Below are 24443 nucleotides of genomic sequence, written 5' to 3'. Positions count from 1 at the left end.
TATGACAATGCTGCCCCCCCCCCCCATTTGTCATCCATGGAGAGAGAGGGCTTAAGAAGGTAACTATCACCACACACATTTATGTTAGGTATTTCATTTAATTTTCTTTACAACCCTATGAAATGCTTGTTTTATGCCCATTTTACAGATGAGAAAACTGGGGCGCAGAAATTGAACAGCTGAGTCGCTGAGCCAAGACAAAATCCGGTTCTCATTCCCAACGTCATAGTTCGGGCCTCGCATCATGATTTTCATTTTATAGGACATAGACCTGTAGCACAAGCCTTAATATTTTCAATTTCCAGATTTTTTTTATCCATCCTCTTGCCTTGGGAGGGGAGCGGTCTGCACAACAGATCTCTAAAATACCAATTGTATTTGGCTCTGGTCTGTGTGCCGTGAAGAGAACACAGCTGAGGTTCAAGTTAGAACGGCAATCATCCTTTTGGAGATCTGTAACTGAGGAGCTGCGGGAGGGGGCTTGGGGTGGTGCTGATAAGGAACTGCAGGAGAAGCCAGATAACGCACTCTGCAGATAATCCACAGGCTGCGCCACAGCAGCATGAAGCGAAGAAAGCATCTCTGCTCCGGGTCCGGACCGGAGACATACGGGAGTCGTGGGACTCAGATTCCGAGGTCTGGATTTGAAAGGCGCCCACACACAAAGAAAACGGTGAACTTGAGTTCCAGCGACACTACGCGCAGAGTTCGAAAGGGGACCCTCCTTCCCGGCAGGGGTGGAAACGTCTAATCCACCAGGTCACCGAGCCCGGAGCAGATCCTCTTTATCCCTTGGGGCTGCTCGGACAGCCCGCGCTGGGCACGCCCGAGACTCCTCAAAGGAACTACAAATCCCATCAAGCCCTGGGACGCGGGCGGTGATGACGAAGCCCCCTCGGATTGGCCGCGTGGGGCGGGGCGCGCAGGCCTTCTCCAAGGGAAGGGGCGGGTCTCAGGGCGGGGCGAGCGGTGGTGGCTCGGCGGACACGCCCCCTCGCCCGCGGCCCCCTCCCCGCCGCTCTCCGCCGCTTCTCTAGCTCCCCGGTCAGAGGGCCGGAGCGAGAAGATGGCGAAGACGTACGATTATCTGTTCAAGCTGCTGCTGATCGGCGACTCGGGGGTGGGCAAGACTTGCCTCCTATTCCGCTTCTCCGAGGACGCCTTCAACACCACCTTCATCTCCACCATCGGTGAGGGAGGGGCCGCGGCCGGGGACAGGGAGTGAGATGTGGGGGGCGGGTGCAAGGCGGCGGGGGAGAGGGCTGGAGGAGGGCTTGGGAGCCCCAGGGAGGGGACCCCGGGGACGGCAGGGTGGCGAGGGCAGTGGGAGAGGGTGAAGGCGTGAGGGAGAGGGGCGGGCGGGGACGTGAGGCTGGGGAGGGGGGAGGTGAAGAGGGAACTTGGGGGCAAAGGAAGGGGAACCAGAGGAACAAGGACTGGGGGTATTGGGGGAAATTAGACGGTTGGGGGAGTGACAGGGAAGGGTCTTAGCAGGACAAAGTGATTGGAGCGGGGGGCGGGGGGGACACACGAAATCTCATGGAGAAAGAGAAGGGGATAGTGGGTGTGAAATGGATTAAAAGACAGGAAAGAGGAAGGAAATGTGAAGGGGGAAATGAAGCTTTGGGGGGAGTAGGAGGGACGTGAAGTAAAAGAAGGGAGGACATAGGGGACAAGAGAGGTGAGAACCCGACAATCGGAAGGGAATTCAGGGGAATGAGTGATTAGGAGGTGAGGGATTGGGGGCACTGGCCGCAAGAGGTCTGGATCCCTCCTCCTGGGAGGGGCAGAACAAAATTGCAGGGTGGGGAGCACAGTTCAGGGGGCCAGAGTGAGGATAGGTGGTGGAGAAAGTAAAAGAGAGCTGGGTGTGAGACAGGAGGCAAAAGGGGAAGAGGAATATACAGTTGAGAGGGTGTACAGAGAAGACGGAGAAAATGGGAAAGGGAGGGGAAATGGAAAGTGTGGGGCACAGGACTTTCTGCAGTAACCGAAAACACTGCTTACCATTTTCTCCCTCTTCTTCCTTCGGATCAAGTGCCAGAGAAAGAGCAAAAAGTGACTAAGGGTGGAATAATGTCTACAGGATATTAAATTGTTGTGTGAGTGTTAACGGGTGTTAAGAGAATTGGTGACTCTTGGGAATGGTGTGGTCAGGAAAATATGGTTCACTCCTTTACTACCATCGCCTAAGAAGCAACACTTCCTAACTTTTTAAATTCTTGGGCTTGAATGTTTAATAACTTCTCAGCAGAGGAATTGATCTTACATTCTGCCTGCCTCCCTATGCATTTTGCTTTGGTTTTAATTATTACTTGCTAAATGAATCACAACATGCACTGCACCCCCCCCCCCCCCCCAGTTGCGTTCAATTGATTCAGTTTTTCCTGTTCTTGGCTGGGAGCTGTCCTTCCTACTTTTGTACTGGCAAGATTTTGTGTTCAGGTAAAGAGATCTCTAACTTACCATAAGCTGAAGAGCAAATCAAACTGGTGTTTTTTCTTTTTTTGATTTTATTTATGTATTTTGAGAGAAAGAGCACAGGAGTGGCAGACAGAGAGGGAGAGAGAATCTCAAGCAGGCTCCACACTGTCAGTGTGCAGCCCAGTGTGGGGCTTAAACCCATCACCTATGAGATTATGACCCGAGCCAAAATCAAGAGTCACACGCTTAACTGACTGAGCTACCCAGGCGCCCCAAAACTGGTTGTAAGCTGCCTATACAAGTGACCTTAACATCATTTCCTTTATTAAATAGCTGCAGTTAATTAAGTACCTTAAGAACCTTAGCTTTTGGTTGGGTGATGTCTGTGGTTTCTAATAGTAGCTCGCTTAAGCACCTTTCACATGGTTCTTACAGCATATTTCACCATGAACTTCTGGGGTTATTACGAGGCTAGTGCTATGGTAATAATTGTATGTGAGTATTGTATGTTTTAAGGATTATTTACCATTAAAAAAAGAATATTTGGATATAGAGTCCTCTTAAAATTAAGAGCTGGAAAATTCTTTGGTTGTTTGTTTGTTTGTTTGTTTGTTTGTTCTGGCCTCTTTCATATGGATTGAGTGCTCTGATTCCCCCCCCCCCCCCCCCCCACCCCTGATGTTATGATGTCTGGGCTTAGGGAAGTTTGAGTTGCAAGTTCTTGGCAGTCATTCTTGAGTGGGACTTTTTCTTTTCTGAGGAAGCAGATTTTAAATGTCATGTCTCAAGTATATTCCCAAGAGATTTGGTGGGAGCTGTCACAGCAACCAAAGGACAGTAGTTTTGATGCTGGTACTAATTTCAAAACCCCAAATAAACCTTTTTCACTGTTGAATGCATATTGCAGTCCAGATGGTAAAGGACAATTTCTAACAAGTGGAGTGGGTAGCCTTTTGTCCATTCTCTATGGGACCCTCCCAGAAGCATTCTCTGTGTCGAAAGTGAATGAGTCTCGCTGATGCTGTTTCTGGTAAGCTCCTTGGATGACTTTTGCTCATTTGTAATAGCTTTATTAGTAACCCCCCCCCTTTTTTTTTGCCCTAATTTTCATTGCACATTTCCTCTAAGAGTATCTGCTTCCTTTTGTGATAATAGCTTTTAAAAATTACTTTTCATGTTGTTGGCTTAGAATCTTTCTTGTGTGGATTTTTTTTTTTTATTATTATTGCAATTGGTTCGGTGAAGGGTTGCAGCCATGAAGGCAGGAATACCAGTATCCTGAAACTGTGTAGAACAGAAGGGAGACGTTAAATGGGGTGAGACTCATATGTGATCTTGCTCTTTATATTTTCTGTGGGGTGGATGTGGTTAAAAGAGGCTCTGAGCTGTGTCTTCAGTTGACGTGGAGGAGGGGAAATCCATGCCTCTTACTTAGCCCCAGAACCCGACAGGAAGTGGTATCACACTGCCTTCAAACAGCAGGAAAACTTGTATACCTGAAACCTAATGCTTTGCACTTGAAATTAAGCTGGGAAAAGAAGGTGAATGTTAACACCATTCTAGTGAAAAAAGTTCCACACATTCTTCACTAACCACAAACGTAGGCTTGGAGTGTCCACATCTCTAACAGCCATATCCACTCCCCCTCCCCACCTCCTCCCCCATCCCCAGGTGATCTGAAGTTGTTGAGGTAAGAGTTGGTGGTCTATCTCCTTCCAGTCATAATTGTTTTTTGAGGTACCCAATTGTGTAAGTTCCTGGGTTTCTCCTAGGTTCTGCTACAGCCTTGCTGACAAAACTTGATAAGGTCAACGTCACAGGAAAGAGTCATTTCTTAATGCCTGAGGGGTGTGTGTGTGTGTGTGTGTATGTGTGTGTGCGCGTATGTGCGCGCGCTCGTGCTTTGGTACCTACGTATGTGTGCTTGTTTCTCCCCATGAGGATACACGTTAAGTCTTAATTTTGCTCTGTCAAAGTGGAAGTCATTTTTTAAAAAAGGCATCTGCCATCCGTAGACCCTGTTTGATAGTGGTTTGGCCATCACGACAGGAAGGAGACAGTCATTTTGATTACAGATACTGTTGTCTCACACACACAAGAACTTTCTTCTTACTTCTCTAAGGTCCTGCTACCTTCTCTGATACCCTGGCTTCCCTCATTTCCTTTCTGCTCTTGGGGGTGGTGGAGGGTACATTTTCTCTCAGCTGACCTATTGGGGATCTTTCAGTGTATCAGTCAGATAATATTTGTTGACTATTGAGTAGGGATATTTTATCCGCTTGAAATTATAGGCCCGGTGCCTAGGACCAAGCAGCCTTTCAGTTCAGATGTTTGAGAACTGAACAAAGTTTTTCGATTAGCTCCCCCAAACCTCTTATGTAATCATAATTAATGTTTAATTAAATGTCTGTAAAATGTGACATTGAGACACTTAGGAAACAGTAGTACGGTCGGCTCTGCATCCTGATTCCTATGGGATGTGGGTGCAGTTTATTATCCGTATGAGGCCATACTGACACCTTGGAAAGGCCTGTCCTGAGCAAGGTACTGATGGAACAGAAAGAGAAAACCTAGCCCTGTCCTTTGACTGGACAGCGTGAGCGTCTTCCCCTGGCTGTCTCTCCCCTGCCCTCCCCCCTTCTTCCTGTTAGGGTATTTCCTGAGTGGTTTCGTTATTTAGTTTAGTCATAGTTTGACAGCAGAAAGAGTTAGAAATTATCTACTTTATACCCTTGCCCCAATCTTGTAAATAGGAGCACGAAGGTGAAGTTGACAGCGTCAAGATCACGCAGCCGGGAGCAGCAGAGCTTCTAGTGAAGCCCCGAGTTCAAGTCTGTGTCACTTTTCACAGTTGAGCTGCTGCTAGTTTTGATCAGTCTGATCATCTCCATAAATCCAAGTCACCGCCTTTCCCAGGGAGGAATTAGATTTTGCACATGCGTTTTTCTGTGAGGAATTTCTGCTGGGATAACTCAGCACATTATAGCTGTCCTTTGCCCTTTCTTTCGTGTCCATAGTTTCAGATTGGGAGATCAAAGTGCATCCTGTCATTAAAGTTCCTTCCATGTGCAAAATAACTAATGAAATCATGTTAATGGTAGTGTGCTGGTTAATTGTCGCTGCCTGGTCTCATCAGAGCACTTTTCCATGTTTCATTCTGTAACAGTGCATTTTTTTTTCTTGGATTTGCTTTTCCTAAAATCAGGGCTTGGCAAACTGTGGCCCCCAGGCCAAATGTGGCTTGCAGATTTTGTGCCATCAGTAAGCAAAGAATGCTTGTTAACGTTTCTAAAGAGTTATTAAAAAATAAAACAAAGAAGAATATGCAACAGAGACCATATGTGTTCTACAAAGCTTAAAAATATTTACTCACTGTTCCTTTATAGAAAAAGTGTGTCGACCCCAGCTTCAAATTAAAAACTGTTTTTGGTTGGTAGCAATTCAAGGCTTTTATCAAGACTTATTGACTGAAAAACAAACTTTGTCATATTTACATTTTTATCCAAGATGTTATCAACATTTGGCCGAGCATAATCCAGATATGTAGAGCAAGTTGATTTTAATTTTCATAGTTGTTTTCCTTGGTTTCAGACTCTCAAACAAAACTATGCAAGGAACATGCAACTTCAAATTGAACATTTTGTACATAAAGCTTTATTTTAATGTCATTGTGTTCTTTCAAAGCTGTCAGTAGGTTTTCCATCTAAGTGATAGTTTTGATAACCATACTATTTCAGAAAAAGTAGAACTTAATGCTTGATAATAAAGGGTTAAATTTACCTCCTTAATCAGTGTTAGTGCATGAGAAAAGCCATCCAACATATTAAGAATGGGTGTGGGGAAACTGAGTCTTGGATACAATATGGATATGTCCTAAGAATAAGTGTATTTTAAAAAGAGTTTTGCCAACTGTTCTGTGTGGCTGCAAATCAGGGAGGAGGTTCTCTGGGCAACAGCACTGGCATTGTCTGGACCCACTGAGAAAGCTGGAGGGAAACAGGTTTGGATATTGTCTTAGGGGGAAATAAGTCTAGCCTTTGAAGACCAGGACAAATTTAGCAGTTGATCTGTGAATTAAATCCCATAACTGAATCTGAAAAGAACCATGGAGCCAGAAGTGGAAGACCAGGGGGCTGCTGGCGTGGCCTGAGGCTGGCTCTAGTCTCGGTCTGCCTGCCTACACACACAGCCATCTGGGGCCCAGCTCTCTTGGGTGTAGTAGAATTGGGAATATTTTGCAGGAAAGAGATTTCATACAGGATGAGGGGAGGGTTGGAGTGGGGATGGAGAAGTAGATTTTCAGGGGTGAGTAATATTGTGGAACATAACATAATAGGGAGTTTGTGAAATGCAAGTAGCCGATCAAGTGGACTGGTTCATGTTTGGTGTTAGGGAGATATACGGCGAATTAGGAGGAGCAGTGGGGTCTGCAATCCGTTCATGTCCTGGCATCTGCCGTTCCTAGTGTTCTGGCCTTGGTGAGTCACTTGTCCTTCTAGGCCTTAGTTCTTTCATCTCTAATAGAGTCTAATAATATTATACCAACTTTTCAGGGTTGCTGTGAATTGCCTAGGGGCAGGAATCAAGCCTTTATTCACCTTTTAAATCTCCAAGGCCTGTCTGTATTAAATGACTCATCAGCTGAACGAATGAATGGCTGGATGGATGAATTGTGAAAGCACTGTGTGAGCTCTACAGCATTGCTTGAGTTTTGGTTATTATTCCCTTCCATAGTATTATAATTACAGTATGTCTGAGATAAGATCAAAAGGGCTTAATCTGAATTCTTAACTCAAGAATGCCAGTAGAAAACGTAAAGAGACGTTTTAGACTAGGTACGATATCACTTATCTTTCAGTCTCTATAATAAGCTGTTTAACACCCCGCTTCCCACCCCCCACTGACATAAATACCAAATGGAAAATGAGTGGCATCACTGGGTTTGCTTCAGAAGAGCTTTCAGCTTTGTCTCTGCCCATTAGCTTCACACAATGCAACAGATGCCTGTTAACAGTTTCATGCCCAGTTTTAATTAGCAGATGGAGCTCTGTTTGTGTCTGTATCCTGCCTAGCGCTTGTTTGAATGACAAGGTAGCGAGTGGATTGGAACCAGGCTGGGCATTTGGGTTGAATAAAGCCAAATTCTGTTTTTCAAAAGATGAATATAAATATTTATTGTATAGAACTTCTTGTGTATCTCACCAGAGTGGCGTAGCGTCTAGAGTAAAACTAATGTTTGCAGTTACGTTTTCCGCTCTTATTGCCACTTTAAAATTACATCAGGTAGAAAAAAATTACCATTTTTACGGCTTCAGTGAAGGCTTTACTGTCATCAAGTGGCTTTCTTTGAAGACCCATTTCAATATCTTGGCATGGTGTGTTGAGGCATATGCAGAGCCGGGCTGAAATAGACTTCAGCACAAATGCCAGGGCTGGCTGGTTGGTAGTGGCCCCCCGGCATGCTGCCGGGTGTGGAGTTCTGAGCTCCTAACTAAGCTCACCAAGACCAAGGGCCCGATGGATTCCTGACCTCTGCGGTGGTGACTAAGGGAGAGAATGGGTGGCGTTGCCCTACACATTTGCCGTCTCTGTTCTCAAGTGAATAGGTAGCTATTTGTGGTCCATCCTGTTAGGGCTAAATTTCAGTAGTGAAAATGTTATCCTGGAATGATAATTGGATATACTGTATGTAGAAATGTGTCCTTTTCCTCTGCTCGGTTTTGTGTTTGGGGATTTGTCTCATTTTGAGTTGAATTAATAAGAACCTTAATGGAAGGTGCCTGATTGTCTTTAGAGGAAGAAGTGTTGCAAAGCAACGGTAAAGTGGTGGAAACAATTGGAAACTGTTCTCTGCAGCCGACCTGTTACTTGGCTGCAATGAAACACCTATTTTCTTGCTATGTTGACTGTAGCATTCTGCATCACTTTAATTAGGCACTCCGGTACTTACCTGTAGCTGAACCTTGGGACATTTTCCAAGTAGCTCTCCTTCCTCAGCCCAGAATTTTAATTCTTGGTACCCAGGAAAAAATGCTAAAGCTCTCTATGTCCTCATGTCCATCAAATTTAGTCTTGCTATCATTAAGAGACAGGCTATGGCAGTGCTAGTCGCAGCCCTGTGACAGCATTACAGGACTGAAGAGCACTTTGCAAATGCCGGGTTAGGTATGAAATCCCGCCTCATCATGATAAACACAACCACAAAGCAGTTAAGCAACGTGTAGTGTTGCATAGCTTTCTGCTGGCAGAGCTGAGACTGGCATGACTTCCCCACATTTTGCATATTTTGGCAAAGAACTTGGCAGTAATTATTTTAATAACTTATAGATGTTTTCCTGATATATAATGTAGAGGGACAATCTCTAAAATATAATATCAAGTTTTGACGCGAGATTTAGGATGATCTATTTAAAAGTTGAATTATAAGGGTGCCTGGGTGGCTCAATCAGTTGAGCGTCCGACTTCGGCTCAGGTCATGATCCCACGATTTGTGGGCTTAAGCCCCACACTGGGCTCCGTGCTGACACCTTAGAGCCTGGAGCCTGCTTTGGATTCTGTGTCTTTCTCTCTCTTTGCCCCTCCCCCCCACTTGTACTCTGTCGCTCTCTCTCTCTCTCTCAATATAAATCAACATAATAAAAAAAATAAAAATAAATAAATAAAGGTTGAATGATAAGAGTTTGTTTCTTACGGCCTTGTGCAAAATTTGTCTGGAATAGGTATTACACAATATTGTAATCTCATATACACAAAAACACCAAGTCCATCACAAAAAAGAAAAAAAAAGTTTGCATTGTGAGCTCTCTGTGACTAACTCTACTGTAATTTGTTTGCTGCCTATGAATTTGGATGGGGTAGCTGTTTATGGTTTTCAACAAAGAATTTTTTACTTTTTCTTTTCTAAAGGTCTCTGAATAAAATCTTCAGATGGCATGGAAAATAATTTTTTATTGAGAGTCAACTCTTTCAGTTTTGGAATGATTCAGACCACTGTCTCAGTACAGTCTCCGTTAACACCTCACCCTTACCAGGGTTTGGGGACAGGGGTTGGATTGGGAGAGGGAAGAGAATGAAAACAACGTTCTACCCTCCTCCCCCTGTCAGTTTCTCTGGCTACTCCTTTAGTCTCCTTTGGTTTTGTTAGTAGTTGGAGAAACTATTGGGTAAGGAGTTAGAAACTTCTGCCGGTAAGAGTGTGAGGACTGGGGGGTTCCTGGGTAGCCCGGTAGGTTGAGCGTCCGACTTTGGCTCAGGTCCTGATCGCATGGTTCGTTAGTTCCAGTTGTGCATCCAGCTCTGCCCTGACAGTGCGGAGCCTGCTTGAGATTCGCTCTCTCGGCCCCTCTTCTGCTAACTTTCTTTCTTTCTCTCTCTCTCAAGATAAACTTTAAAAAAGAAAGTGTGAGGATTGGGGCGCCTGGCTGGGTTGTTGGTTAAGTGTGCGACTCTTGATCCTGGGGTTGTAAGCTCGAGCCCCACGTTGAGTGTAGATTATTTAAAAATAAAATCTTTAAAAAAGGAAATAGAGGCGTTTGGATGGCTCAGTTGGTTGCGTATCTGACTCTTGATTTCAGCTCAGGTCATGATCTCATGGTTGCTGAGTTCGAGCCCCATGTTGGGCTCTGCCCTGACAGCGCAGCCTGGTTGGTATTCTCTCTTCCCCTCTCTCTTTCCCCCACTGCTCGCATTCTGTCTCTCCCTCTAAATAAGTAAATAAACTCTGAAAAAAACAAATAAAAGAGTGTGAGGATTAATAGTGACTTTTGACTTCATTGCTCCCTTACATTGTTTCGAACTCATTAGTAAAAAATTGGTGCTTGTCTCAGTCATAGCCGGTAACGAACAGTGACAGATGAGGTGTCATCCACAAACAAAATAATTTGAGCGAGTGTGTTTCCTATTTTGTCTACTTACTTTTGTTTTGAAAATTTCAAATCATACAAAAGCATGAAAAATTGGTGGGACAAGCAAAATAATTTCTTTCACTTCCAGAAAATTCTATTATAATCAAATTTTAAGACATGCACGTATATAATATCAGAGGGGTGTCTCTATCTTGGCCCTCAGCCTTCAACTTTGATAAATACCATTACATTTTAAATTTGTTTTTTTTTTTCAATACACGAAATTTATTGTCAGATTGGTTTCCATACAACACCCAGTGCTCATCCCAAAAGGTGCCCTCCTCAATACATTTTAAATTTGTGTTGTGATCTCAGTATATGATTTATCACAGTTTTTATTCCAATTATCTGTTATTGCAGAATGTATAGTACTCTGAAAAACAATTGGTGCATGTTTCCAATCAGCCCTGCTTAAGCCCCTCCCCAAGGACAGTTAGACTGGGCCTGTTTTCTCATTGTGAAAGGCAGATACAGGCTTCGATGGTTTTCATAGTCTCTTCTGGCTGCATCATCCTGCGAGTCTATGAAATCAAGTAGTGTCTGTAAAGAAAAAAGGGTTTGTCCTTTCAGTGAATGACTGTGGACGAGGGTTCTTCTTGCAGGTGGACACTAGTGTCTTGATGACTTGAAGACAGAAGGAAGAAATAATGGCACTAGTTAATTCAAGCCACGCCTGTGTTGATGTTGTAAATCGGTTAAACTTTTTGTAGTCCTAAGGAGACTGCTGAAAGAATTTGAATCCTGTCTTTAAAAAATGCTTTTGCTTTGAATAATAAAGCTAAATGTCACCAGAAAAATAACCATGTGAAGGTTGTAAAGAATATTTCTGTGAGAAGAGACGCATAAAGTATTTTCAAATTCTCTCATTTTCTTCACATAAAACATGGTCAAGTAGGTGAAAAATAATCTAAAAAGGTAGGAAGCTTTTTGCTGCTTAGGTATGTTGGTGCTAAATTTCCATTTGACGCTTGGGGGGCCTGAGGCCGCGGGCGTGGGGATGGCTCCAGGTCACCCAGAGCCAGGCCTTGGGTATCAGTTTTCTGACGTCAAGTCTCTTTTCTCTTGCATATCATCTGCCTTCAGTTCCCTTGCTATGAAAAGACACGAGTGGTATAGCATAACATTTGGACATTGTCCACATTCTGTAGTAAAAAATTCAGTGTTTGAACCAGGAGATGTAAGGGCCAAACACATCTCTGCCCTTGATTAGCCATTTGCTTTTGGTCAGGTCTTTTAACTTCTCATGATCTTTGCTTTCTCGCCAGTAAAAAGGAGAGACCGCGGGTGGGGAGGTTGCTTACAAAGCTTAGGGTGAGAACTGCAGAGATTTTGTTAGTCATTTACTACTGTCAGAAACGAAGTCATTTTCATTTTCACTACATTCACTCCTTCAGCAACTTTATTTAGTCCCCCAATTTTGAGAGGGGGAAAGAGTAACAAGTATTCGGGCAGTTTAACACAATGATGAGGATGGCTCCAAAGTAAACATAAGAGGTTGTGAAAGCGCAGAAGAGAAAGCTTCTAGGAGGAAATGGCATCTAAGCTAAAATCAGAACCCGAAGGAGTACTTAGTTGGGTAGAATGGGAGAGTGTTGGGAAGGAGGGCTCCCCCCGCTGCAGGTGTACCAGACAACTTCTGGAAGAACTCAGGACATCCGGTCTGGCTGAAGCCTCAAGTGAGGGGAGAGGTAAAGTTGAACAGAAATTAGAGGACATGTTGTGATGGGCCTTTAAACCCGCTCAAGGGTCTGTCCTGAGAACAGCGGGGGTCCCTGAGGGTTTTATGCAAGAGACCAGTTAGATTAGCAGACAGTATCAGTTGCCTGTACCTCACTGGGACCCTCATGTTCAACTCCTCAATAATCACCTCTATGGACAGAAATTGCTGTCTCCCTGTTCTAGACAAGGAAGCTAAAGTTCTGAGACAGTAATTGACTTGATCAATCACATGAGTCTTAGACGGGCCATGAGCACACTCTGTCCACAACAACCTGCTCTTCTCAGAAAGGGTCCCGGAGTTTTCCATGGGGCCAAGTGTGTTGGCACTTAGGCTGGAGTAGCAGGGCTTTTCAACAGTCTGTCACAACTGTGTAAACTGACTTGAGAAGTTTATTGCACGGAAAGATGAAATCAGCCTCTCCCTCGACAAGCTCCCACGCGGCTAACGCAGACATGCGTTGCATTGCCTCTTGGCCCTGGGAGGTCAGTGGACTTGCGGTTTTGGGTTGTCTCCTGGCCTCTAACCCAATCCCTTAGGAAGCAGGCAAACATGTGCACAGCAGAACGGGGGCAGGAAGGGACAGAGTTTAATTATGAATCCAACTCTCTTGTGAAAAGGGAACTAATTATACCAGCATCTCAGCACTGTCTCTCCACATGGGGCCGTTGGTTGTTATGCTTGTATGTTGTTGGCCTTAGATAGATGTCGATGTGCTAGGAAGAGCTGCTTTAATTGTGAGCTCCTTTCCTTTGACAAATTAAGTTTAGACTTCGTGCTAGCCTGTCCCTTTCTTTTTTTCAGGGTGAAATCGTCTCTGCTTTGGGTTCTGTTTGTAAAGCCCTGCTTGGCAGCTTTCCTCAGAATCACAGTGACATTGTAGGCCAGACTAACACCTGATCTGTTTGCTAGCCCTGAGTCTGCAGCATGCTGCTGTGGGCCAAAAAGCAGAAAGGCCCAAGCAGCTAAACTTGATAAAGTCCATTTGCTAAAACCCATGAAGTTGCCTGCTGGGGAGTCCCTAGGTCTCTCATTTAGCCTTTGCATTCTTGATTTTTACAGTGGTCCTTTGTTTCTCTGAGCCCTTAAAAGCTCAGGAGCAGAGCTGAGATCCTCCTAGAGGCAGGCCACCAACATCAGAGAGAAAAAAGTGGCCTTGTGCTACTGTAGCAGTGGCTTTCAGTATATGACTGTGGGCAAGTCAGTAGTCAACTTCCTTGGCCTTCCCATTTCTTCAGAAGCAAAAAGGGCGTGTTGTGTTCAGTACACTCAAACGACTCTTCCAAAACTCTGATCCTAAGTGATAACCAAAGGATTCACTGACAAAGGGGAAAAATAGACTTAAGAACACGAAATAACATGGTGTAGATAAAAGAACTTGGGCTGCTGAGACAAAGTCTCAAGTGAAGTCCTGTTTGAGAGCCTTGGGCAAATTATTTAAGCATTTTCTTTATTGATCAAGGAAGGATGGGAACGCCCTTTTAGGTTTTTTGTTTCATTTTTTATTTTGAGAATGAAATGCATTATAGTGTGTGTATTATCTTTGGTACATGGGACACACACAAAAGAGGAGTGCGTGTGAGGGAACTCAGTCCCAGTTCACTGAGGGTAGACCCAGACAGCTGTGAGGGAGGACGCTGGCAATCCCTCAGGCTTCCTTGTTATAGCACTTGCTTTCAATAAGAGCGAACATTTATTGAGTGTCTGCTGTATACTAGGCACAGTTCTAGGCATTTTACGTGGATTAACATTTTTCATGATTGATCCATGTAATTCTCAAAACAACCTCTTAGATGCGTTCTGTTATTATTTCCATTTTCTAAAAGAGGTAGTGGAGAAACAAAATAGTTGAATAACTTCTCTGGGGCACATAGGCCGGTTAGTAGTAAAACTGACCCAGATTTGAATCCAGGCAGTCTGGTTCCAGAGTCTGTGTTTTTAACCACTGTGCCTTTCTGTGCCACCAGCAACTCAGAAATATTAAAAAAAAAAAAAAAAAAAAAAAGGTTAGTTATCTTCAAGGAAGCGGTGTCAATGTGGCACCACTTCTGACCAGTGACCAAGTGGTGACATCACCAAGTCTTTTGACCTCCTTGGTATCAGTTTTCCTTTGTTGCAGAGGATTGTTGCGAGGTGGTTTAATGATGGTACTATAGTAAAGCAGTTAGCATAGGGTCTAGCATGCAGTCGGTCTCAGTAATTACTGAAGGGTTTTGTTTTTTTCCAGGTAATTTAGGAAGCCCTTGTTGGAATGAGTTCCATAAAAATTATGAATGGGAACATTTTGGTTACTTAACGAGGTGTGCTTCAGTTTTCTAGAGAATTAGTTCTTGCGGTTGAGGCCCACATGCATTTTATGAAGCTAGAATTAGAAATATTTGTCTTTAGCCTCATAGTCACAGTGGAGGTGATTGTCCCTGGCCTTAGCTGACGTTAAAGGAGGTGTCCAAGAACAGCCCTTGACCCCAGGGGCAGCATGTCAGTGTAATGTAAGGAGCAAATTCTCTGCAGCCTCTGGCTGCTGCAGACTCCCAGGGCATCTTGAATTCTTCCTTTGGGTGAGAACAAAAACAAAAACAAAAAACAGTGCAAAATACCCTGTCTAGGAGGGACAAATGTTTCAATTTAAATATTCCAGCTCAATGTCCTCTGTTAGGGCCCTGAATGTTAAGTGGAGCGAGTTTCTGAGTGAAGTCTCCTGAATTTTAATGAGTTTGTTTGCATACATGAATTTGAACAATACATTAAATCTTGAAACACCCTCGCTGATTCTAATGGAGTAAATTACCCAACTTGAAAGTTAGTTGATAGGTTTTTCTTTACCAAATAATCAAGATGATGATGCTTTAATCTGAAAAAAGTCATTAATCACATTTTTACAATATCGATACATGCTATTAATTTCTTTTTAATCATTAAACTGTCTTATCAAGAGAACTAGGGGAGTAAATGTGTCAGTATGAGCGTGAAGCACAATTTTCCCCCTTGTGATATTTAGTACTTAATGAATGATAACATGAACATGGTAAGCATAAAACTGAAATTGGGTTTGGTTTTGTACAGTACTTGCTTTGGACCACGAGGATGAGGTGAGATGCTCTTCACTTGTTTCAGTTTTTTTAAACATTAAAAAAATATGTATAAGAGGTGACAGGGACCAGGTCATGAAGGGCCTCGAGAGCCAGTGTAAGGAGGATAGATTTTATTGTGACTCTAGTTGAAATAACATATGCAGAGTTATGTGTAGGGAAGGGACACATACATGGTTTGTAATTTTATTTTGTTTTTTTCTTAATGTTTATTTTATTTTTGAGAGAGAGAATGCAAGCTTGAGCGGGGGAGGGGCAGAGAGAAAGGGGGACAGAGGATCCTAAGCAGGTTCTGCACTGACAGCAGAGAGCCCGACGCAGGACTCAAACGCAGGAGCCTCAAGATCATGACCTGAGCCGAAGTCAGATGCTCAACTGACTGAACCACCTAGGTGCCTCTATGATTTGTAATTTTAAAAGCTGCAGTGGTTTTAAGAAAGTTCATTTTGGGGCACCTTGCTGGCTCAGTTGTAGAGTGTGTGACTCTTGATCTTGGGGTTGTGAGCTTGAGCCCCACATTGGGTTTATTAGAGATTACTTAAAATCTTTTTTTTTTTTTTTAAGTTCATTTTGAGGTTTAATGGCACTGAAAAACCATGCCATGGAACTCTCTGGTCCAGTCCATTCCCCAAAGTTATGTTGCATCCAGAAAAGTATCTTGTTAACAACCTTCAGGTGGCCAGAGTCTTCCCTTCTAATAAAACATAAAGATTGTGATGGTGGGTTCAGTTAATGCTCCAAACAGTGAAATATGCCAAAATGGTGGAAAGAGCAGAAGCTTTCAGAACATCACTTCTGATTGTGACCTTCTGGCGGACAGGAACCATGACTCGTCTCTTCAGAGGTGGTTTATGTGATGCTCAGGCCCACGGTATCTGTGGGATAAGTAAACTAACACCATCTATTTCCTTCTGAGGAATGGATCTTGGGCTCCTGAGTAGTGACACCTCATCCATTAGCACATACATAAGCTTCAAAGGATGTGTAATTATCACCTGTTATTGCTTATGGTCTTTTTCTAGATGCAAGAGCGACAAAATCAGTCTGTTTCTTTTTTTACCCAGAGAACAAATGCCTGGTAACTTCATTTATGCTCAGCCATAAATGCACAGTTTGTGGAACATGGAAGGCCCTCAGTGAATGTTTGTTGAATGGATAGAGTTGGCAGCAGATGCCATCTTCTCAAGTCCCAGCTGTACATGTGGCTCACTCACATCTCTTCCCAATCGTTTCCAAAAAAGACCCCACAACCTCCTAACCAGAGCTTCCTCAACGTTTTTTCTTACCATCTCTGATTTCTTTCCCAACTTTCCTTTCCCCTTCTCTCCAAGGAGGCAGTGCTGACCTGTTGGTTGATGTTCCTGTGAACACCTTCCCTTTCTCTTGTGACGGGGCCCTGGCTGTCGTCCCCTTCTCTCTTGCATCTTCTGTTTTTTTCTTTCTCTTCCTCTGCTGGCCCTTTCTGCTCTGCTTTCAATCCTGTTGAAATTATCCCCAGTCTAACAGGGAGACCCCATAAATGTATTGTTTCCTCAATCCCCCCCATCTCTCCCTTTCCTTTCCTTTGTTGTTTTACTCCCTGAAAGAGAAGTCTTGTCACCTGCACTTTTCTGTGTCTTCACGCCTTAACCCCTTGAAATCCTGCTCCACCTGCTTCACTGCTGCGTCCAGGTCATCCTGTCCTCCTCACTGAACAGGCCAGCGGCCCTTTCTCCGTCCTTGTCCCCCTTGGCCTCTCAGCAGCATTTGGCACTGTCGATCACTTGCTTCTTGAAACTCATTCTCCTACCAGCTTCCAAGAATTGTCTGCTCCAATTTGCTTCCTACTCTTCTAACTGTGCCTTCTGTCTCCATTGGTAGCCTCATTTCACCTTTTGATTGAAGTCATTTTCCAAGTGTCTATTCTCGATTTTTTCCTTTTTTCTCTCTTGGAAATTAGACACTTTAATACACTTTGTAATCACATTCATGGGTGTCATTACTGTGTGAAGGTCTGTCTCCCCTCTAGGTTGGCACTCTGGGAGCACAGGTGCCGGATCTGTTGTGCTTCGTCGTATCCCTAGCACCTAGTACAGTGCTTGCAATGTAGAAAGGGTTAGAAAATCCCCAAGTGATGAAGAAGGTAGGCTTGCCCCCTTCCAAGGCCTTCCATGTGGGACTCCCCAGCTTTCTATCTCATTATATCCCCAGCCTTTCCCAAACTCCTGCCCTGCATGTCCCACCCCCAAATGAGTTCATTTCCTCCTCTTATCTCATACCCTTTCATGAATTTTCGTATATCTTTTAATACTATCGTCAGCTTCGTTTTGTTTACTTTTTCATTTATCTAGGCTTAAGACCTGGAAGTCATCTTAGGCTCCTTCCTTTTCCTCAAATTCTGCATATGATTCGTTGCTGAGTCCCTTCCTTTCTGTCTTCCACCGCCCTGATACAAGCCCTGCACACCTTTCACCTGGACTTCGCAGCGTCCCCTAGGTGGCCTAGGCGCTTCCATCATCACTTAGGCAACACCCCTGCCCCCATTCCATTCTGTCCACTTTGCTCAAATTCACAGTAGAGCATAGCTCTAGGTATTAATCATGTCAACTCCTTACCCCTCCTCTTAAAAGGCTTATTTTTTACTTTGCCTAATTGAGTATCATTTTCTCAGTGTATCCTTCCAAACTCCCTACAGTGAGGCATCAGCTGTATTTCCTACTGTTTCTTAAAGGAGTCCTACATCCAAACCCAGGGCCTTCTAAACAGGTGTACCCAGCAGGCTGTGGCCACGCTTTTGCCTGACCAGTGTAAGGTTACTAGCTGCCCTTTTGTGAGAAGAAATGCCATTTTTAAGTTCCCGAGATTATGTGCTTCCTACATTTTTGGAATTCAAATGCTGTTTTATTTGTAAAATGATGGTGATGATAGATGGCCATTATAGATCTGACTAACATCTGAAAAATTAAAAAATAAATTGCAATAGAATTCTTGCTGTTTTGCTTCTCTGGGGGAGAAAAGCCTATTTCCAGCCCAGCAAATTTTATGGAATAACAGTTCCTAGGTTAGAATATTCCTTCTTTCAACTTCTTCCTTTCTCCCTACCACTATCTTCCTCACCCCCCCCACCCCCCCCCCACCCCCCCCCCCCCCCCCCCCCCGCCCCGGAAACTTTACCAGTTCACAAAATTAAACTTTCTGGAATCACTGCTCTACCCAGAATGGGTGGTTTCATGAACACACTTCGTATCTGCCTACAGACATCCTACCTTTCATTCCTGATGCTCCTCGGATGTTCCTTTTTTGTGTCACCATGTCACAGCCTTTTCCCAGCCCTCCACCACTGGAAGGTGCTTCCTGTTTCTTCAGTGGTACTTGGTACCCTGTAGTACTTTGGACTTGTGCACAACATCTCCCATGTTCTTCCTGTGTTCAAGTAGAACGGGCTTCCTTCTCTGCGTCCCCACCTCCCCACCCCCATGATAACTTTCTTTAGGACAGAAGCTTGTTTCTTCTTTGTGTTCTTTGCATTACCAGACATTGTACTTGGCACATAATTGTTGCTCAAAAAAATTGTCATGGAACTGAAATCTTCGCCTGGTGCTGATGAAGTAGTTAGGTAAAGCTCTCATCTTTGGAGGAAAGGGTCTTTTAAAAGTATTCGTTTAGACTCTTTTTTTTTTTTTTTGATGATTCTGAAATTAAAATTACAGTTGCTTATTAAAATGTGCTGAGAATAATCGCCCATTTATCTTTTAAAGACACACTCATCTTAGACTGTAGCAGCTCCAGATATCTGAGTCTTGGATTAAGGTCTGCTGTGTTTGCGGTGGTTAAATTGAGAAATTTACACATTTCATTTGACATCTTTTGTGAAACCTGTGAAATCGTTGTTGGCACGTTGATTTTGATTTCATTTCGACAGAGGAGGCCCTGAAAATGTTCTTTCCCCCAGGTGGTCGGTTACGATTTCTTTGCTTCTGGCCTTCTCTAGCGTTGTCAGCACCCTGTGAACATTGGCCTGATCAAGACCATGAGGCTTTTCTCTGTGTCTATATACAGGCCTATCACTTCTTCCCACTTTGTCTATTTCTACTGTCTCTCCCCACTCCTCCCCCCACAAATCTTTGGTTACTGCGTTTGAATTCTGCAAAAGTACACCTGGATGAGAAATACATATAAAACAGCTCAGCCTCCTAGGATATGTTTGAGGCACTCTTCAGTGCCAAATACCTTCTTCTCTGGGTTCCTGACCATCCGCAGTGGGGCCATGTTTCCCCATTTCCCACTGAAGTGCTGAGATCATTTTAGACATGGAGAAAATGGCAGAGTTTCTGACACGGAAGCCCCTGGCAGGAGAAGGAAGGGTGTGCCACGCCTTCTTCTGTCCTGCCTTTCCTCCTGAAAAAAGGATGGGGAAGTGAGTAGCACTGGCCATGGTGGCAGCCACAGCTGTGGGCACTGACACTGGGCCAGCTCTTGGCCTCCTTTTTTTAAACTGTAGACTTGTTTTCTATTACGAGTGACAGGTATGTAAATAAAAGATGAGAAATTGAATTGTCTCTCGGGGAGAATGAACGTTTAGCATCATACCACAGGCATTTGCTAGCAGCATAATGACAAGATATGTGGTATGGTTCTAATTAACTTTGAAGAGCCAGGCCTTAACTCAACCTAGAGAAACTTCTTTTGCCAAAAGATACTACTGCGCGGTGACCCATGGGAGCCCTTGCCGTATTGAAGGATAAAAGCAAGGCTAGAATTTGGGGGAGGATTCTTTGGTGTGTTGGGGATGTGGAGGGCTTATCTGCAAAAGCCCAAGTAAAAATGAATGATCAACTCTGCTTTCATTGGCTTAAGTGTTTTTGCATTAAAATCTCTTTTGACTTCTCTGGCCTTACTTTTCTTTTTTAACAGGGGAACAAATAATAGAACATCCTTTGTACATCAGAAGTATAGAAATTGCTGAGATTATGGGGAAATTCAGGAACAGATGTTCCTGAAACTCTAGCAAAATTCTTGCCTCTTTACACGTTGGGAGGTTGGGAGATTATTGTCTCACTGGGATGTTATAACTGTCCTCTGTTCTAGGCTGTATACACTCGGTATATCTCTTATTGACTGGCTTATTTAATCTTATCATATTTTAACTATGTTGGTCATTTGAACAAAAAAGAATATGTAAGACCTTAGAGAGAGCCTGAATTTGAAATTTTCTTTAAAGCTTCTTGGTAATGGGGAGCCTGGGTGGCTCAGTCAGTTAAGCATCCAACTTTGGCTCAGGCCATGATCTCTCCACCTGTGAGTTCGAACCCCACGTTGGGCTCTGTGCTGACAGCTCAGAGCCTGGAGCCTGCTACAGATTCTGTCTCTCCCTCTCTCTCTGCCTCTCCCCTGCTCATGCTCTGTCTCTCTCTCTCTCTCTCTCTCTCAAAATAATAAACATTAAAAAAAAATTTTTAAAGGCTTCTTGGTACTGCATTTGGTAAATACTTCCTTTAAATATATCTTGTTAAAAGTAAAAGTAAGTGTGGTAGAATTCAAAATTAGCCCCCAGTTAAATCCAGTTATGGTTTTGGTGGATTTTTGTTTTTGTTTTTGTTTTTGCCAAGCACCACGTTTTCCTTCATATTGTCCCATATTGACTGACCAGTATCTCTCATATGTATCCTATCTGAAGGTGAAATGCCCCTAATTAATTGTTCAACATCACTAGGAGCCCCGTCTTCCCAGCACAATGCATTGTGGTCCTGTCTGAGTTGGTATAAAAGCATCCTTGGTGCATAACAAACGAAGCATGCAAAACTAGTTCACAGCAAAAAACAAAATAAAACAAAAACAAAAAACAAAAAGCAACAAAAACTTGATACCTAAGTTGCTGTTGGATAGGTCACCGTGTTTGTCATTTTTAAACCACTGGCATTGTGAGATAAAGTTGTTAAGGGAGGGATTTTCATCAGCACCTTTTCTGTTTCGGTTTATGTTCACCTGTGACTCATATTTATTCTAGTCTAACCCCATTTTGCTTGGAAATTTTTTGTATTAGAAAATGTCACTTTCAACTAGGGGAAGGGAAATTCTGCTGGAGTCTCAGAAGAGTCAAGATATTGTAGTGATAATTTGGCATTGCTTTTGACTCAAGGGAAAAAAAAAGAATCCTCACAAAGAAAAGTGTTGTAAAGTACAAAGTGATTCTTATACATAGACACGGAAAGGAAATGTCATCTCTGAGCTTTACTGTGGGAAGGAGGAGGGTGGATATCAGGGAAATTATTATAAAAATTTTATACATGGTGGGGAGATCGCCTCTGGACTTCCTCACGTTTCCCTATTCACTAAAACCGCTCTAGTGAATTGCCTCCCGATTGGTATATGAATAGGAAGAAAGACACTAGAACTCTTAAACTTGATCTTGAAAGGCCCGTCTTTGCATATAATCATCCACAGATGTCTGTATGTGATTATATATTCCCGTAGAGAGGGAATGATAAATGTAAATGAGAACCATGATACAATTTTGCCTTGCTTGCTTGCACATTTTCAGAATATAATTAAAAGCACATGCCACTGTCAGTAGTTAACTATGAGGTTTGTGTTAGGTTTTTGTAAGACTCTGGCAGAAACCTAAAGCATGTTTTAGTATCTAAGTCTTCCCTCTCTCCTGCTTCCCTCCCTCCCCACTCTTCCTGTGTCCCTTCCTTTTTCTTCCCATTCTCCCCTTTGAAATCAAAAGGAAACTCTCTAGGTTCTAACTAATATCTCTTCAAAACTAGGGATAATTTAACCTTTAATACACAGATTAAAATAATTTTCAGTTTTCTACTTCCTAGCTGGTACCTGCAATTGTAACTAAGTTTTACAAGATAGTTGCTTTCTGACTTCTTTCTTCAAATAAAATCCAGTGAGAATAAATGTCTTCCAGGCACTATTTCACTACCCAAAACAACTGAATGTGTAGGGAGGTGGCATGTGGGAAGGGACGCAGAGGTTAGATTAGGGGAGCAATTGTAGATTAGGTCAGTGGATTGGTGTTTGGTAAATCATGGTCTTCCAAATAGTGCCAAATGCCCAGAAAAGCCCCTGTACTGCCTAAGGAATTTATTGTTCACTTGGTCACTCAATTTATGCTCAAAACTGTAATGTGTGCCTCTTCTGAATTCAGCAGGCTGTGCATTTATGACTTTAGATGATGCAGCTTTCATTTAAAAAATAATAATGGGGCGCCTGGGTGGCTCAGTCAGTTAAACATCTGACTTCGGTTCAGGCCATGGTCTCACCATTCCTGAGTTCGACCCCCAGTGTAGGGTTTGCTGCTGTAGGCACGGAGCCTGCATCAGATCCTCTGTCCCCATCTCGCTCTCTGCCCCTCCCCCGCTCACTCTCCCTCCCTCTCTCTCTCTCAAAAATAAATATTTAAAAATGATAAAAGCTTAAGTTGTGAATTTAAAGTGTAATATGGACATTAAAAAAAAACATGAAAAGATAAAACAGTCCTCCTGTGGTTAAGGGCAATTCTTACATGAGTTCTTTCCACCTGCTTTGTTTTGAGTGTTGAAACTTAAAATGAGTAAATTTGGGTAACTTTCTACGGTTTCCACTTATTCTTATATGTCTGTCATATCTGCTCTTGAGAACAAAACAAAAGTGGCCTCCTTCTCTGCACCAACTTTATAAAATGTAGAAATTTCCAGTGCTGAAAAATCCAAACTGGTCATTCTTCTCAAGGTATTACAGCGTGGGAGATAAAGAGTCTGTCTAATGTAACTATCCAAGAGCTTGATTTCAGTTTGAGAAAAGAATTCTGCAGTGGTGTTGAATTCCTTAGAAATGGGTGTGCTCCACTTCTGACTTCATCCGAAGCTCGCGCATCTGACAATGGATGTGACCAGGGCGGGCTCTCTTGCCTCCGATTTCAGTTCAACAGTTCATTTCTCTTTTCTTGTGTAACCCTTGTGATTCGAGTTTCTGCTTTTGAGAATTCACATTTCTGGTTTTTCCCTTCTAACTTAACCACATGTAGTGGTGTATTTTTTTTTCCTAAAGAAAAAATATTTTCTATGGAATATAAATATAGTATTTATATTACTTTTCTTGTTTAATAATTAAGGTCTTTAAAATTGAACAGGATATCTAAAGCTCATCTGTCCTTGTGACTTCTATCTCTTGTCAGATGTCTGCATTCTCTACAGGATTCTTGGCTGCTTCCCGATTCCAAACAGGGCAGGTACCTACTGTTGGTGGTTAAGACCAAATACCACGTTTGCCCCAAACCACCAGCCAGGGCCCAGGAATCTGGACGTTGAAGACTGGTGTCTGCATAACTTAGTTCCAGGACCCTTCCTCTCTCATACACTTCCCTCTTCCACGCTATGATTTGGACTTTTGCCTTTCTCCACCTGGACCTCAGTTTCCACTTGTGTGAAAGGGGCTTAATAGCCCCTGTGCAGGCTTGTTATGAGAATAGTGATAAAGTATAGTAAGTACCTAGCACTGAGTGCCTGGCACTCAGTGGGCCCTTGAGAAGTGATAGCTATTTCTATTAATGATGGTCTGTGTCATAGCTGTCAGCATCGTTCTGTGCTGAGTGGGTGAGCCATCGTCTCAGGAGAGTTTCTCGAAGGATTTTATCTGATTCCATTATACAGAATTATCTGACCTCCTCATTGTGATTTACTGCCTCTTGTTCTTTGGTACAGTTTGCGCTGTAGCTATTCTGGATTCATTTAAATGGGGATCCTTGATTTTTCAGGCAATCATTTCCTCATTTAAAAGGTATAGTCCTATTTCATTCGTTTGGAGTATGGTCAGTTACCAAACCATGCTGACCCCTTCTGCCTTTTTGTGATGGGCCTTTCGCTCTTTTTCTTCTTGGCCTTAGGCCGATGGATCAAAGCATCTCAGGTGATACAGGAAGCTAAACCTCTGGCAACGTTATGCTCAAAAAAATTGGGCATGTTGCCCAGGCAGTATTTCCATTATTAGAATTCTCCTTTTTCTCCTTTAAGACTTAGTTCCCTGCTCCTTTCTATGTTACTTTAACCACAAAACAGAAACAACAGCAACACACACACTATCTTTTTAATGGCTTATTAAATTTAACAAATATTTTAGTGCTTGCTAGGCCCTGAAGTTGTCTTTGTTTTTTCTTTCTTTGTCATTAAAAAGTGAAGCTAGAGGGGCCTCTTCTTATCAGCAATGGATTTTCTAAAAAGAAAGAGCATATGACCTTTGGTTGACTTCCACCATGTTGTTTAAGCCAATGTTTTTCAGTATGGGTTGCAACCTATTATTGAGTCATGAAGTCAATTTAGAGTGTCCAGACCAACTTTTTTT

General features: G+C 43.1%; 1 protein-coding gene across 1 annotated transcript in view; it reads left to right on the top strand.

Moving 5' to 3' along the window:
• Window positions 1-952: 952 nt before the first annotated feature.
• The window catches only part of RAB8B (RAB8B, member RAS oncogene family), a 55948-nt gene continuing 32457 nt past the window's right edge, over window positions 953-24443 (top strand). The window contains exon 1 of the mRNA XM_027067455.2: window positions 953-1190. Coding sequence (XP_026923256.1) covers window positions 1067-1190 — 124 coding nt within the window. The 5' untranslated portion in view covers window positions 953-1066. The remainder of the gene's footprint in view (window positions 1191-24443) is intronic.

Source organism: Acinonyx jubatus, chromosome B3 (genome assembly GCF_027475565.1).
Source record: "Acinonyx jubatus isolate Ajub_Pintada_27869175 chromosome B3, VMU_Ajub_asm_v1.0, whole genome shotgun sequence".
Lineage (NCBI taxonomy): Eukaryota > Metazoa > Chordata > Mammalia > Carnivora > Felidae > Acinonyx > Acinonyx jubatus.
The sequence above is the reverse complement of the archived record's forward strand: the minus strand, read 5'-3'. Positions and strand labels throughout refer to the sequence as shown.